The following is a 16,044-nucleotide window of genomic DNA, read 5'->3' on the forward strand; positions in this document are numbered from 1 at the left end:
GAGTCGGACTCGACTAAACAACTAAGCACAGCACAGGGTTGCTTTAATATTTGGAAATATACTGTTATAAAATCCATACATCAAAATTTAAAATAAACGTGACTATCTTATTGGATACAGAAACAGCATTTGGTAAAAGATAAAATCTCTTTGTAGAAACTTTTAGAAAGCTAGAATTGGAAAGACAAATCAGTAATATAATCACCTAGGAATCCCAAGAAAATGAACTGGGAAAACTATGACAATAAAATTACTGGACACAGAATATCAACAAAGCATATTTAACAACACAAATGAACAGTGATATTCAGGGACTGATAACAAAGGCAGACTTAAATACCCAAGAGGGAAATAAAAGATCTGAATACATGATGAGAGTTTTCATGTGACTTTGAAAATATGACTATAATGATGTTGCTGCTGCTGCTGCTGCTAAGTCACTTCAGTCGTGTCCGACTCTGTGCGACCCCAGAGACGGCAGCCCACCAGGCTCCCCTGTCCCTGGGATTCTCCAGGCAAGAACACTGGAGTGGGTTGCCATTTCCTTCTCCAATGCATGAAAGTGAAAAGTGAAAGTGAAGTCGCTCAGTCGTGTCTGACTCCTAGCGACCCCATGGACTGCGGCCCACCAGGTTCCTCCGTCCATGGGATTTTCCAGGCAAGAGTACTGGAGTGGGGTGCCATTGCCTTCTCCAATATAAAAAAAAAACACCATGTAGATGTGCTTCCAATAAAATTACCAATGCAAACCATGGACAGGATGATTCTAAGGTTCATGGCAGGTGGGAGGGCTTCCCTGGTGGCTCTGATGCAGGAGACAGGTTCAGTGTTTGGTCCTGGAGGACCCTACTTGCTGCAGAACAGCTAAGCCCAAGTGCCACAACTATTGAGCCTGTGCTCTAGAGCCCACGTGCCCTAGAGGCCATGCTCTGCAACGAGAGAAGCCACTGCAATGAGAAGCCTGTGCACCAGAACTAGAGTTTAGCCCCCGTTCGCTGATACTAGGGGGAAAAAAGCCCACACACAATGAAGACTCAGCACAGCCAAAAATAAAGTTCATCTGGAGAAATAGATTAATATCTAAAAAATATCTAAAATTTCTTGTTGTCATATTTTCTTTGAAGTTTTTATTTTTAAATAACTTCTGTCTTAATTGTTGCAGGAGTAATATAAGATCTCCCTAACCACTTTCGATTCACCAGCTCTTGGCATTTGGCACACTTGTTTTATCATTCTGTATGCCCACATATACATATATATGTATAACTTACACTTTTCTGAACCATTCAAGAATGAACTGTATACCTTATGCCCTTTGCCCCTTAGTAATCAGTGTATATTTCTGAGGAATAAGGGTATTTTCTTATATGAGCACAGTGCGTTGAGAACAGTACTTTTATTTACAGTCTATATTCTAACTTTGCCACGTGTCCCAATATAGTACTTTATAGCATTTTTTTCTTTCAGTACAGAATTCATTCCAGAATCATGTGTTACATTTACTTTTCATTTCTGTCTTTCACTTTAATCTGGAACAGTTCTTCAACTTTTCTTTGTTTTTCATCACATGGATGTTTTTTAAGAATACACACTAGATATTTTACAGAATATGTCTCATTTGGGGTTTGTCTGATACTTGCTCATGATTAGATTCCATTAATGAATGCCCTGGTAGGTGGAATGTTACGTGAGTGAGGTTCTGACCTTATCAGGGAGTCACACCCACAGGTATGTGATGGAAATACGCTTCTTTTTGGTGAGTTTAGATTTTATCACTTGTTTCTACCCTCTACAATTACTTTTTCTCCTCTGGCAATTCATAAGCTTCTGGACGAAGACATTTTAAGATCTTCCTCATTACCATCTCTTTAATCAAACTTCTATAAATTCAGTAATTATTAATGATTCACCCACTCCAGTGTTCTCACCTGGAGAATCCCAGGGACGGGGGAGCCTCTTGGGCTGCCATCTATGGGATCACACAGAGTCGGACACGACTGAAGCAACTTAGCAGCAGCAGCCGCAGCAGCATATAATCTTTACTGTAATAAGTACAAAATTATAATTTTTCCAGCCCCACCACTTCTCTACATGTGTCAGGTTTTACCCCACTCATTTTTTTCATTCATTCATTTTTTATTAACAATATGGACCAATGGGGGCTAATTCAGGCTGGTTCCTGTATCCTTCTGACAGGATCCCATCATCTTAAGAGCATTTCTTTACTTCCCAGCACAACAGAACATTCCCAGCTCATCTTGTATCTTTCTTACCCTAGCCTTGGAATCAGTCACTTATTCCAGGAGCCCTGGTTCCTTTTAATGAGAAATGGTGATAGTGAAGTCTTTGCTTGTAATCTCTTTGAAAGGACAAAACCAAGTAACGTGTGTTTGTGTGTGTGTGTTCTTAAAATTATGAGTTCATACTACTGCCTTCAATTCCAGTCCAACCCCTTGGAGTTCTTTCTTGCTTTTCTCAATTCCATACTTCTGTCTCCCCTGCCACAGTGAAAACTCCCAAACTATGGACACATTTACTCATTTGTTCAATCCTACAACACATGTAAAGTTGTTTCAGATTCACTGTCCCTATACCTCTATGCAAAACAAATCTCCTAAAAAGAACACAATCTTGGTCGGTCTTTTGTTTTTCCAACACCCTCTTCCAACAAGACGACTCTACACATGGACACCAGATGGTCAACACTGAAATCAGATTGATTATATTCTCTGCAGCCAAAGATGGAGAAGCTCTATACAGTTAGCAAAAACAAGACCAGGAGCTGACTGTGGCTCAGATCATGAACTCCTTATTGCCAAATTCAGACTTAAATTGAAGAAAGTAGGGAAAACCACTAGACCATGCAGGTATGACCTAAATCAAATCCCTTATGATTCTACAGTGGAAGTAAGAAATAGATTTAAGGGACTAGATCTGATAGACAGAGTGCCTGATGAACTATGGACGGAGGTTTGTGACATTGTACAGAAGACAGGGATCAAGACCATCCCCAAGAAAAAGAAATGCAAAAAAACAAAATGGCTCTAGAGAGGCCTTACAAATAGCTGTGAAAAGAAGAGAAGCAAAAAGCAAAGGAGAAAAGGAAAGATATAAGCATCTGAATGCAGAGTTCCAAAGAATAGCAAGGAGAGATAAGAAAGCCTTCCTCAGCGATCAGTGCAAATAGAGAAAAACAACAGAATGGGAAAGACTAGAAATCTCTTCAAGAAAATTTAGAGATACCAAGGGAACATTTCATGCAAAGATGGGTTCGATAAAGGACAGAAGTGGTATGGACCTAACAGAAGCAGAAGATATTGAAGAGGTGGCAAGAATACACAGAAGAACTGTACAAAAAAGATATTCATGACCAAGATAATCACGATGGTGTGAGCACTCACCTAGAGCCAGATATCCTGGAATGTTAAGTCAGGTGGGCCTTAGAAAGCATCAACAAAGCTAGTGGAGGTGATGGAGTCCCAGTTGAGCTATTTCAAATCCTAAAAGATGATGCTTTGAAAGTGCTGCACTCAATATGCCAGCAAATTGGGAAAACTCAGCAGTGGCCACAGGACTGGAAAAGGTCAGTTTGCATTCCAATCCCAAAGAAAGGCAATGCCAAAGAATGCTCAAACTGCCACACAATTGCACTCATCTCACACACTAGTAAAGTAATGCTCAAAATTCTCCAAGCCAGGCTTTAGCAATACGTGAACCGTGAACTTCCAGATGTTCAAGCTGTTTTTAGAAAAGGCAGAGGAACCAGAGATCAAATTGCCAACATCCTCTGGATCATCAAAAAAGCAAGAGATTTCCAGAAAAACATCTATTTCTGCTTTATTGATTATGCCAAAGCCTTTGACTGTGTGGATCACAATAAACTGGAAAATTCTGAAAGAGATGGGCATACCAGACTACCTGACCTGCCTCTTGAGAAACCTATATGCAGGTCAGGAAGCAACAGTTAGAACTAGACATGGAACAACAGACTGATTCCAAGTAGGAAAAGGAGTACGTCAAGGCTGTATATTGTCACCCTGTTTATTTAACTTATATGCAGAGTACATCATGAGAAACGCTGGGCTGGTAGAAGCACAAGCTGGAATCAAGATTGCCGGGAGAAATATCAGTAACCTCAGATATGCAGATGACACCACTCTTATGGCAGAAAGTGAAGAAGAACTAAAGAGCCTCTTGATGAAAGTGAAAGAGGAGAGTGCAAAAGTTGGCTTAAAGCTCAACATTCAGAAAACTTAAGATCATGGCATCTGGTCCCATCACTTCATGGGAAATAGATGGGGAAACAGTGGAAACAATGGCTGACTATTTTTGGGGGCTCCAAAATCACTGCAGATGGTGATTGCAGCCATGAAATTAAAAGACGCTTACTCCTTGGAAGGAAAGTTATGACCAACCTAGATAGCATATTAAAAAGCAGAGACGTTACTTTGCCAACAAAGGTCCGTCTAGTCAAGGCTATGGTTTTTCCAGTGGTCATGTATGGATGTGAGAGTTGGACTGTGAAGAAATCTGAGCACCGAAGAATTGATGCTTTTGAACTGTGGTGTTGGAGAAGATTCTTGAGTCCCTTGGACTGCAAGGAGATCCAACCAGTCCATTCTAAAGGATATCAGTCCTGGGTGTTCATTGGAAGGACTGATGCTATAGCTGAAACTCCAACTTTGGCCACCTGATTCGAAGAGTTGACTCATTGGAAAAGACCCTGATGCTGGGAGGGATTGGGGGCAGGAGGAGAAGGGGACGACAGAGGACGAGATGGCTGGATGGCATCACCAACTCGATGGACATGAGTTTGAGTAAACTCTGGGAGTTGGTGATGGACAGGGAGGCCTGGCATGCTGCAATTCATGGGGTCGCAAAGAGTCTGACACGACTGAGCGACTGAACTGAACTGAACTATATAGTCAGTGTTCCACAGTCACTTTGATTATTTCTCTGTCTCTGGGGCTATTTTTTAGTTTATTCATTTGAAATACAGTTGGGTTCATGTATTTCCATTTGCATTCAGTTTTTGTGTAATTTCTTGTTAATTTTATTATTATTCTTTTTAATATGTAGACCATTAGCCCACTTTCTAACAGGCGAAACTCTATAGCATGGTTTACTCACAGCGGTGTCACTTGCCCTCATGTCCCTTCCCCCAGGTTCCTCACTCCCCTCCCTCCTGGAAGTAACCAATTTCCTTGTTTTCTGGTTTATTTTTCTTATGTTCCTTTAAAAAAAAAAAGGCAGAAATACATGTATAGTAACTTTTCCTTCTTTTTTAAACAAGATGGTGGTATACCTTATACATTAAACTTAGTCTGTTCTGGAAAATAAAGTCTGTTACTTGACTTTTGATTTTGATTCTCTTTTCTCTTTCTATCCAAAAACTTTGAGTTTTTGGAATAACCACAAGTGAGGGCTATTGTTTATCAGATCTTAAAATGTATGATAAGGATATAGAAATTAAAACAACATTGTTATGATGTGAAAATAGGCAGAAAGGTCATTAGGAAAAAATATATGTATTTGAATGTATGTGTTTTATAAGTTTAATATATGATAAATGTGGCACTTCAAAACTGAGATGAAAGGGATGGTTATTTGGAAATGTACTGGATACTAAGTTAGCTATTTAAAAATTTAAAGCCCTATCTTAAATAATCCAAGGAAATTTTATGTAAATAAGATAAATATTTAATAAATGAAACCATCAAAATAGCAGAAGAAAATATTAGTTAATGATATCAGCATTTCTTATCCTCAGCAATCGTGAAAGTTGGACTGGATGAATCTGTGCTGTGGGGGCTGTCCTGTGCCTTGTAAGCATTTTTAGCACCATTCTTCGTCTCTGCCCACTAGATGTAAACAGCACCCTCACAGTCATGGCAATCTGGAATGTCTTAGGACACCCAGGGAGGTAGGGGAGGGGAGAAAACCACACCTTGATTGGAACCACTGATCTGTATCTGGTGCATAACACCAGATATGAAGGAGCATAACACCAAAGAAGGAGCATAATACCCAAGAATGGACTCTCAAAGGAAATCTTTTAAAATGTTTGCTACATTAAAAAAAAAAAAAAAAACTAAAACCATAGAATTGAAATTCAGGCAACATATTAGGAAATATATAGCATAAATGACATTCACCTTGCATAAAAAGCAGTCAGTAAGATGACCATCACAGGGCTTCCATGGTGGTCCAGGGGTTAAGAGTCCATCTGCCAGTGTAGGGGACGCAGGGTCATCCCTGGTCCGGGAAGAGCCGTGTGCCTTGGAGCAGCTGAGCCCAGTCCACCACAACTGCTAAGCCCAAATGCCTCAATTGCTGGAGCCCATGCTCCAGCAGCAAGAGAAGCCACCGCAACGAAGAGTAGCCCCTGCTCACTGCAACTAGAGAAAGCCCGGGCACAGCAGCCAAGACCCAGTGCACCCATGAATAGACACATAAATCGTAAGAAGAAAAGACAACCGTCACAATAGAAGAAATGGGTGAGGGACACAAGGAGGCAGCTCACAAAAGAAAAACTAAATCCTGATAAATATCAGAAAACTTTCACAAGCGTAAATAAATGCAGGTTGCATGCATTACCTTTAATACTGCTAAGCATTAAACTTAGTCAGCATGGGTATGGGGAAACAACCTCATAAATCAGAAATATGAATGTGTGTAACACTCCTGATTTAGCACACACACGCGTAATACACCAGAAGTATTGGGCTGGCCAAAAAGTTTATTCGGGTTTTTCATTACATCTTACAGAAAAACCTGAACAAACTTTTTGGCCAACCCAATGCAGTGAGCAACACATATTAGACCTTTCAAATATATATACACAGCTTTGTTCATGCATTCTGTTTCTGTGACTTTATCCTAAGGAAATAAGTGTAAAATCTTTATTGCAGTACTATTTATAATTGTTAAAAATTGGGAAATCCCATCTGCCTAACAGTAGGGAATTGGTCAAATAAGGCATATCCAGATATAATGGAATGTGTTAGGTCAGTATTGATATTAATGGAGTATATATACAGGAAAATGGACAAATTACAGTGAGAAGCAGAGCAGTAAAATTGTATATAAATATATATCCCTGAGATAGACTAATACACTTGTTTCTTTTTTTAGAACAGGAATTTAAATTTTTGAGTTTGGTGCAATAAGCATAGTAAAATTAGTTTTGCTTAAAACATCACTCAAGAATTTTTAATTTTTATATTAAAATAGAGTTGATTAACAATTTTGTGTTACTTTTAAGTGTACAGCAAAGTGATTAGGTTGTACATATACATGCTATCTATTCTTTTTTCGCACTCAGGTTATTGCAGAATGTTGAGCTGAGTTCCCTGTGCTGTATAGCAGGTCCTTGTTGGTTGTCCATTTTCAGTATAGCAGTGTACACATGTCCGTCTGAACCTCCCAGTTGCCCGACCCCTCACCCCTGGCCCTTCCCTACTGGTAACCATGAGTTTGTTCTTTAAGTCTGTTTCTGTGTTATAAGTAAGTTCATTTGTGGCACGTGTGTTTTTAGATTCCACATATAAGCAGTATCATATGATAAATTGTCTGTGTCTGACTTCATTCATTTAGTAGGATAACTTCCAAGTCTATCCATGTTGCTGTAAATGGCATTATTTCATTCCTTTTCATGGCTGATTAGTATTCCATTGTATATATGAACCAGTGTTTGGGGGGTTTTTTTTTTAGCCTATGGTCCCTCGTAGCTCAGGTGGTAAAAGACTCTGCCTGCAGTGCAGGAGACACCGGTTCAATTCCTGGGTCAGGAAGATCCCCTGGAGAAGGCAATGGCAACCCACTCCAGTATTCTTGCCTGGAAAATCCCATGGACAGAGGAGCCTGGTGGGCTACAGTCCACGGGGTTGCAAGGGTCAGACATGACTTAGCAACTACACCACCACCACCACCATTCTCGGTTAGGTGTGACTTTGGTGTTTCATAAGAAGTTGTACTCATGTCCTTCTACTCTGCCATCTTGTCTTTTCTTTCTGTTTTTATAAAATTGTTAACAAGTTATCTTTAGTGATTGGTCAGGTTGTATAGAATTTGCTCATTTTTATATCTGTATTTTCTAATAATTCTAGTGAATGTGAGTAGTTTGTATAATAAAAGAATAGGAGAAATGAGACATTTCTTAAATCCTTTGTCCCAACTTTAGAAAATTTAATAAAATTAGCAAAACTTTAAAGGTAAAAAATTAGTAGAATTTTAATAGTTTAAAAGATATTTTCTACTTTTTCTACCTATTTTCTACCTATTAGTATTCATGGAAGTATTTGTATAATTGAAAAAAATACAGTGATAAAATTAAGGTCTCAATATAATTATCTACATGGTAGAATACATAGAAAAAGAAACTAGAAGCATGTTTATCAAACCATTGACCATAGTCATCAGGCTCATGGGTGTTACTTTTTTTTATGTTTATCTTCTGTATTTCTCAAAATTTTACTAAGGAATACAAAGTACCTTGTTCTTCAGGAAAAAAAGTTTTTAAAAAGTTTTTAAAAGTCTAAAAACTAACATCATCCTGTTATTGTTAGCCACATAAATATTATAGGAGAAATGGAGTGTCTAAATTTAGTATTAAAAACAGCATTTTCCTTTGTGCATGCCCATCTGTCTTAATATCAAGTTTTCTACTTCTCTGTGTGAATAAACTGAAGAAAACAGCCCTGAAATTTGATTTATCCTATTGTAGGTTGCTTCGGGTGAATGCAATGAAGACACCGAAGTTTACAACATCACCCTGTGTACGGGAGATGAACTCACTCTAATGGGCCAGGCAGAAATCCTTTATGCAAAGACTTTCAAGGAGAAGTCGCGACTCAACACCATCTTCAAAAAGATTGGGAAACTCAACTCCATCAGCAAGCTGGGAAAAGGCAAGATGCCCTGCCTCATTTGCATGAATCACCGGACCAACGAGAGCATCAGCCTCCCGTTCCAGTGCAAGGGCAGGTTTAGCACCCGGAGCCCCCTGGAGCTTCAGATGCAGGAGGGCGAGCATACCATCCGCAACATCGTGGAGAAAACCAGGCTCCCCGTGAACGTGACGGTGCCCAGCCCACCGCCCAGAAACCCGTATGACCTCCACTTCATCCGCGAGGGGCACCGCTACAAGTTTGTGAACATCCAGACCAAGACAGTGGTGGTCTGCTGTGTGCTGCGGAACAACAAGATCCTCCCCATGCACTTCCCTTTGCACTTGACCGTCCCTAAGTTTAGCCTCCCGGAACACCTGGTCAAGGGAGAGGGATGGCCTGAAACCCTGGTCCATCACTGGCTGGGTATCTGCCAAGAACAGTTCGACATCGATGAGTATTCACGGGCAGTCCGCGACGTGAAAACCGACTGGAACGAGGACTGTAAGAGCCCCAAGAAAGGCCGGTGTGCCGGCCACAACCACGTGCCCAATTCCCTTAGCTACGCTCGCGATGAGCTCACCCAGTCCTTCCACCGGCTCTCGGTCTGTGTGTATGGCAACAATCTCCATGGCAACAGCGAGGTGAACCTCCACGGCTGCAGGGACCTGGGAGGAGAGTGGGCCCCCTTTCCTCACGACATCCTACCCTATCAGGACTCGGGGGACAGCGGGAGCGACTACCTTTTCCCAGAAGCTGGTGAAGAATCTGCAGGCATGGCAGGGAAGTCAGAACTTCCTTATGAAGAGCTGTGGCTGGAGGAAGGCAAGCCCAGCCATCAGCCTCTCACTCGCTCCCTGAGCGAGAAGAGCAGATGCGACCAGTTTCGAGGTTCTGTCCGGTCCAAGTGTGCAACCTCTCCCCTTCCTGTGCCCGGAGCGCTGGGTGCAGCAGTGAAATCTGCAGAGATCGCCCTACCTCCGCCTCCAGTGCCTCCCAAATCCGAAGCCGTGAGTCCTTTCTGTTTTGGGGGTGATGGGCCAGTTCTGTCTCTCTGCTCAGTCTTCTGCTAATTTACTTTCTTTCTTAAAGAAAGGAAAACTCCCCAATGCAAGGTGATCAGAATGAGCAATTTGCTGAATTTGGAGAGAAATAGAAATACTTGGTGGATTTTTTTTTTTTTTTTTTTTTTTACCAGTTGGGAGTTAGAGTTTAACTTTATGTTTGATGAGACGTGTGTGTGTGTGTGTGTGTGATGAGAAGTGTGTGTGTGTGTGTGTGTGTGTGTTGCTCAGTCATGTCTGACTCTTTGCGACTCCATGGACTGTATAGCCCACCAGGCTCCTCTGGCCATGGGATTTCCCAGGCAAGAATACTGGAGTGCGTTGCCACTTCCTCCTCCAGGGGAATCTTCCCAAGAAACTCAAGAGAGTTTTATTAAGAGAGGTTTAAACATGCTGCCTGGAGTACAGATAATAGGGAGGAGAGGGCAGAAGGCTGAGTAGAGAAAAGGTATGAACTTGGTAACAGGTATGGAATGATGACGCCCTGAGCTCCAGCCGTCGGTAGCAGCAGATGGCAAGGAGAAATGAGCTGCTTGGGAACATTTCAGAGATGCAACTAGCAGTATTACTGATAAATTGGGTGTGAGTAGTGAAGGAGAGAAATCAGGAGACTCTCTGAGATGTGCAGCCTGAGCAGCAGAGTGATATTAGCACCACTTAGACTGAAGGAATAGATTTATTTGGTGGGGGAGAAGGATCAAGAGACGTCTGTCAGCATGATTTGTAATTCTCTCTTCGAAGTTACATTGAGACCAGAGTGTCATGGATGTGTTCACACACACACACATTGAGATCCGAGCATCATGGGTGTGTTCATGCACACGCATTGAAATCAGAGCGTCTTGAGTGTCTCACCCACACTCATTGAGATCAGAGCATCATGGGTGTGCTCATGCACACACATTGAGATCAAAGCATCATGGGTGTGCTCACTCACACACATTGAGATCAGAGTGTCATGGGTGTGCTCAAATACATGCATTGAGATCCGAGCATCATGGATGTGCACACGCACTTAGATCAGAGCATCATGGGTGTGCCTACGCACATGCATTGAAATCAGAGCATCTTGAGTGTCTTCACCCACACTCATTGAGATCAGAGCATCATGGGTGTACTCACCCACATGCATTGAGATCAGACCGTTATGGATGTGCTCACACACACTCATTGAGATCACAGTGTCATGGGTGTGCTCACGCACACACATTGAGATCAGAGCATCATAAGTGCGCTCACCCACGTGCATTGAGATCAGAGCATCACAAGTGTGATGCTCAGAGCAGAACCAGGCCCAACGTGGTTTTGTTCACCACCTCAAACACAGCTCACTCAGAGCTTGAGAAGGCATCTGTCAAATTATAATGGAAAAGGATCATATAGGAGAGGAGAAAGGGCCTCTGTTTTGACCATGTTTTTGATTGACAGGCACTCTGAACCTTGCCTGACTTTTTTTATCATGGATTTCATTATATCTGAAGGGAAAAAGTACTCAAGGCATTGGATATAATTCTGTTCATTTATTTGATAATATCTATGGCAGTGGTTTCCTTTTTTTCTATCTCTAGCAGAATCCTTCTTTTTTAAAGGAAAACTTATATGAATCACAATAAATAGAAGAATTACAGTCAAAACCCATCTGACTGAAGGACAGATTGGAGGGCTGGGGTTCTCCCCATAGTCCTATCCACTCTGCTCCCACCATGTGGCCTCAGGGCACCCCTCTGTAATCACCAGGCTGTGTAAAGCTTTGCTTCAAACCATGGAGTTATTGGGCCACGTACTACACATGCTAGAATCACCGTCAGTAACCCCAGAAATGATGATTTTGGACTCCAGTAGCTTTCCCTTTTGGAGAAGGCAATGGCAACCCACTGCGGTACTCTTGCCTGGAAAATCCCATGGACGGAGGAGCCTGGTAGGCTGCAGTCCATGGGGTCGCTAAGAGTCGGGCATGACTGAGTGACTTCACTTTCACTTTTCACTTTCATGCATTGGAGAAGGAAATGGCAACCCACTCCAGTGTTCTTGCCTGGAGAATCCCAGGGATGGGGAGCCTGGTGGGCTGCCATCTATGAGGTCGCACAGAGTCGGACACGACTGAAGCAACTTAGCAGCAGTAGCAGCAGCAGGGAAGGTAACAGGTGAAAAGAGAGGACAACTATGGAGATTAAAATGTGGGAGAGTTCAGAGAAGAAAAATTTCTGGTTGGGCAGGAGAAGCTTTCATGGAGATCATGGCATTTCAGATGAGCTGAGGGTGTACACGTGAATGGGAAACCTGAGGGTGTGCAGGTGAATGGGAAGAGCAGAGAGATGAGAAGGAAGGATATTCCAGACAGAATGATCTGAGCAGAGGCAGGGGAGGATGAGAAAAATGCAGTTCTGCTGGGCAGGTGAAGTAGGGCTGAAAAGGGAGGGTGAAGGGCAGTGGTGGCCGAAAGGCCCTGGACACCAGGTAGGACTTTGTGCCGGAGCTGTCGAGGCAGACCCCTCACTGCAGCAAAGCTTTCCTGAGAGAAGACCCACCTCCAGCTGTTTGCTCAGGACATAAAAACTCCCCAGAAATTGCAGGTCTGCATGTTCCCTTCCTCTTTACAATCTTCCAGGGTCACTCAGCAATAAGTTATCTGCCTGCCAATGCAGAAAACACAGTAGACTCGAGTTCAATCCCTGGGTCAAGAAGGTCCCCTGGAGGAGAAAATGGCAACCCATTCCAGTATTCTTGCGTGGAAAATTCTATGGACAGAGGACCCTGGCAGGCTACAGTCCGTAGGGTCTCAAAGAGTCAGATATGACTAGCACGCATGCACTAAGGCACAAGCCCAGAAGTCCCTGTACCCAGAAGGGGGTGTAGAATATTTGGGGGAATTCTTGGTGGAGTCAAGAGTCCTTGGTTCTTTTATTCATGTCAGATGGTGTTCCTCAAAAAACAGATCCGAGGTAAGGGGAGGTAAGTAAGAGGTACTGTACTCTTAGCAAGTACTTTGGGCAGTTACAGGACTGGCTCGGCCCAGCTGTACATTTGCTGTTGCTTGAAGCTTAGAGTCCTTCTCTTCAACGGGAACGTGACCACATGAACTTTTCCTGTAGAACTCTGCTCCCACCTGGCACATAATGGGGAGTCCTGTTTGTTGACTGACTGGTTGACTCATCCAATATGGTCACACCCAGTTATTTATGTAACCAAGTCTTGAGGTAGGAAACTGGCGATGCTTGTTTTCACTGTGGCTAATGGAAGATGAGTAAGAGCATAAATATTAAAAGGCCCTATCTTGACCTTGGTCCTAAAAGAAAAATGTTAAGAGTTAAATTTGAAACTGAAAGCAAATCTCACAGCAGAATGAAAGGTTTGGTACTCCAGTCCAAGCTGTAATTTCTTACGACACAAGAGAACCTTCTTAGAGCATATTCAGTGTTTATAGAACGCTCCAATCCTAAAGACTTTTTATAAACACCTGAAATTACTTTATTTTCCTTTTTTAAGAATCAGGCATTTCGAATGAAGTCATATATTTTATTGGTTCTGTGGCCATGAAACAAGTTTTCCAGTTTTAGGATGTGCGTGGGATCCAGAGAATGTCGTGACTGTTAGATGTGGCTTCGACTTGTAGTTTTCAAAAGAGATCTTTATTGGGGCATAAATTCAAGTGCTCCCACAGAATTAAATAAAACTCCTTTGGATAGTGGCAGTGGGGTGGGTCCAGGGAGAGAGATGGGCCATGTGTCTCACAGCTATCCTTCCAATAATTGAAGACGGTAATAAGCTTCCCTGTGAGGCCATTTTCAAGTAAGGCGATCTGGGAAAGTGACAAATCCCATCAGGTCTTCAGTAACAGAAGATACTGGAGTAACAGAACAGAGTCAAAGAATATCTTTCTTATGAAAAGAAACAAAGCTGGTAATTGGTGAATGAATTCTTCTTGGCAACAGCCCATGGCCTGGTCTTATTAGGATCTACAGGGACAGTGGCTCACTGCAGGGTGTGTGAGCCTATATTTTCTTCTGTTCTTCACCACCTGCTTCAGGGTCCTTTGTTTAGTCACTATGTCCAACTCTTAACGACCCCATGGACTATAGCCCACCAGGCTTCTCTGTCCATGAAATTCTCCAGGCAAAAATACTGGAGTGGGTTGCCATTTCCTTCTCCAGGGGATTTTCCCAACCCAAGTCTCTTGCATTGCAGGTAGACTTTTTACCAACTGAGCCCCCAGGGAAGCCCCCTGAGTTATAGCAAATATCTGTGCTATTTCTCCACATTTTTGATGGTCTTTGTTTCTGTAAAAAATTCTGAAAAAAATTTTCTCCTTCAACAGTAATACTTGCTGTGTTTCCAACAGTGAGCTGCAGTTCCATCATCATCCAAGTTAATGCTTGACCATTTTCCTGCCCATATTCTGGAATGGAAAACTAGGCTGTGGGGCCAAACAGAAAATCCTCAGTGGCGGGAGGCAGTGGGGGGAAGCAGGTGCGGGTAATCAGTTTAGCCCTGTTAATATACTTTGTACTTGATGTGGCTACTTAGAATTTTGCTCTAGTCCAGCAGTTCCCAACCTTTTTGATACCAGGGACTGGATTTCATGGAGAACAGTTTTCCCACAGACCAGGGCTGCTCAGGGGGTGGTTTCTGTTTCACCCACTGCTCCCCTGCTGTACAGCCCGATTTCCTGCTCTAGCCTCTATCTTTGTAATGATCATCAAATACAGAGGTTTGTCTCTTTATGTGGTCCGTGGCCTGTGGGTTAGAGACCCCTGTAATCTTTGTAATGATTGTTGAATACAAAGGTTTTCTTCTTTAAGCACAAAACCCTGCAGCTTATCTTTCCCGAGAATAAGAGTCTTTTCCCCTCCCTAACTGGAACATCCAAGGAGCCAACTGGAACTGATGTTCCTAACTGGAACATCCGGGAGCTCCTGGTTCCAGGCACAGAAGAGATGCGGCCACTTCTGTCCTTTAAAATTGCTGCAGACAAGCCCAAGCTGGGGGCCTGCCCAGCTCACTGAGGGGGTGACATTTTCATTGTTTAAAATTGTGCCAAGTGCCCTCAAATCAGAATGACCTGACAGTTCCACTTAAGTGGGTTATCCTTAATTGGTTCCTATGTTCTAAACATATCCTCCTATTTCGTAACATTGTGGCCCTCATTCCATTATTTTAATTTTCTGACTGTTGGCTGATACTGTCTAAAATATTTACCCAGATACACTCTATAAGTGACAGTCTTTAAGAGCTGTCTTTTTTTAAACCTCTTTGGAAGATGCCATTTTGGAGAGCAATGATGAGAAAGCTTGACACTGCTTGAAATTCTAGAAATAGAATGTTTGACTCTCAGACTATTCTGGTTTATGTAATGAATCACAAATCAGTATCAAAACTACAAGATCACAACTTGTCTATAGCTACCTGTGCAATAGTATCAAACCTGAGGACCCCAGAACCCAGGGGTTAATTAACATCCTCTTCCTGTCTTTAGTAATAGGGGAAAAAGAAAAAATGCATTCACTCTTGGTTGGATGTTAACATTACAGTGATTCCTAAGATTCATGAAAGGAAAATCCTAAAAGGAGCTCTAGGTTATAAACCACTTGTTTAAAGCAACTTTTACTGCAGTATGGACGGAGAATCTGTTAACCATTGGGATGGCCCCCTTGACATACGAGAAGCAGGATGTGGGGATTGAGTCATAAGATGGATTGGTAGCATACATCCACTGTTACAGGATTTAAGTTCATTGTAAATAAAGTTCCTGTAATGGAGCACACTGTGTTACTGATGCTTGAGGAAAATAAGACAGACAGGATGAATTTAATCCAGATTCCACACCGGACTGAGTTCAGTGGGTGCTTGAAAAGACTGGCTACACAGAGGTGATTTGGAGCATCTGAATCTGCTTCAGACAGGCTGAGCACCTGATGAGAAGGTGGGAGGAGACACCAAGGACCCTGAGTCTTCATTTCCCCTCTCAGTGGAGTTTCACCAGCAGCAGAGTGTTCTGCCACACTGTGTGACAGATAGAGGCACAAAGCGTCGCATCTGAGAGCACACGTGGCTTTTCATCCTCCCCCTGCCCCTTAGTGTTTCATACCTTGGGC

General features: G+C 42.5%; 1 protein-coding gene across 2 annotated transcripts in view; it reads left to right on the plus strand.

Annotated features, from left to right (window-relative positions):
- The window catches only part of GAREM1 (GRB2 associated regulator of MAPK1 subtype 1), a 236,071-nt gene that overhangs the window by 197,420 nt on the left and 22,607 nt on the right, over positions 1-16,044 (plus strand). For both annotated transcript variants that reach the window (XM_061399653.1, XM_061399654.1), the window contains exon 4: positions 8,726-9,898. In XM_061399653.1, coding sequence (XP_061255637.1) covers positions 8,726-9,898 — 1,173 coding nt within the window. The remainder of the gene's footprint in view (positions 1-8,725; positions 9,899-16,044) is intronic.

The sequence above is a fragment of the Bos javanicus genome, chromosome 24 (assembly GCF_032452875.1).
Source record: "Bos javanicus breed banteng chromosome 24, ARS-OSU_banteng_1.0, whole genome shotgun sequence".
In the NCBI taxonomy this organism is placed as follows: domain Eukaryota; kingdom Metazoa; phylum Chordata; class Mammalia; order Artiodactyla; family Bovidae; genus Bos; species Bos javanicus.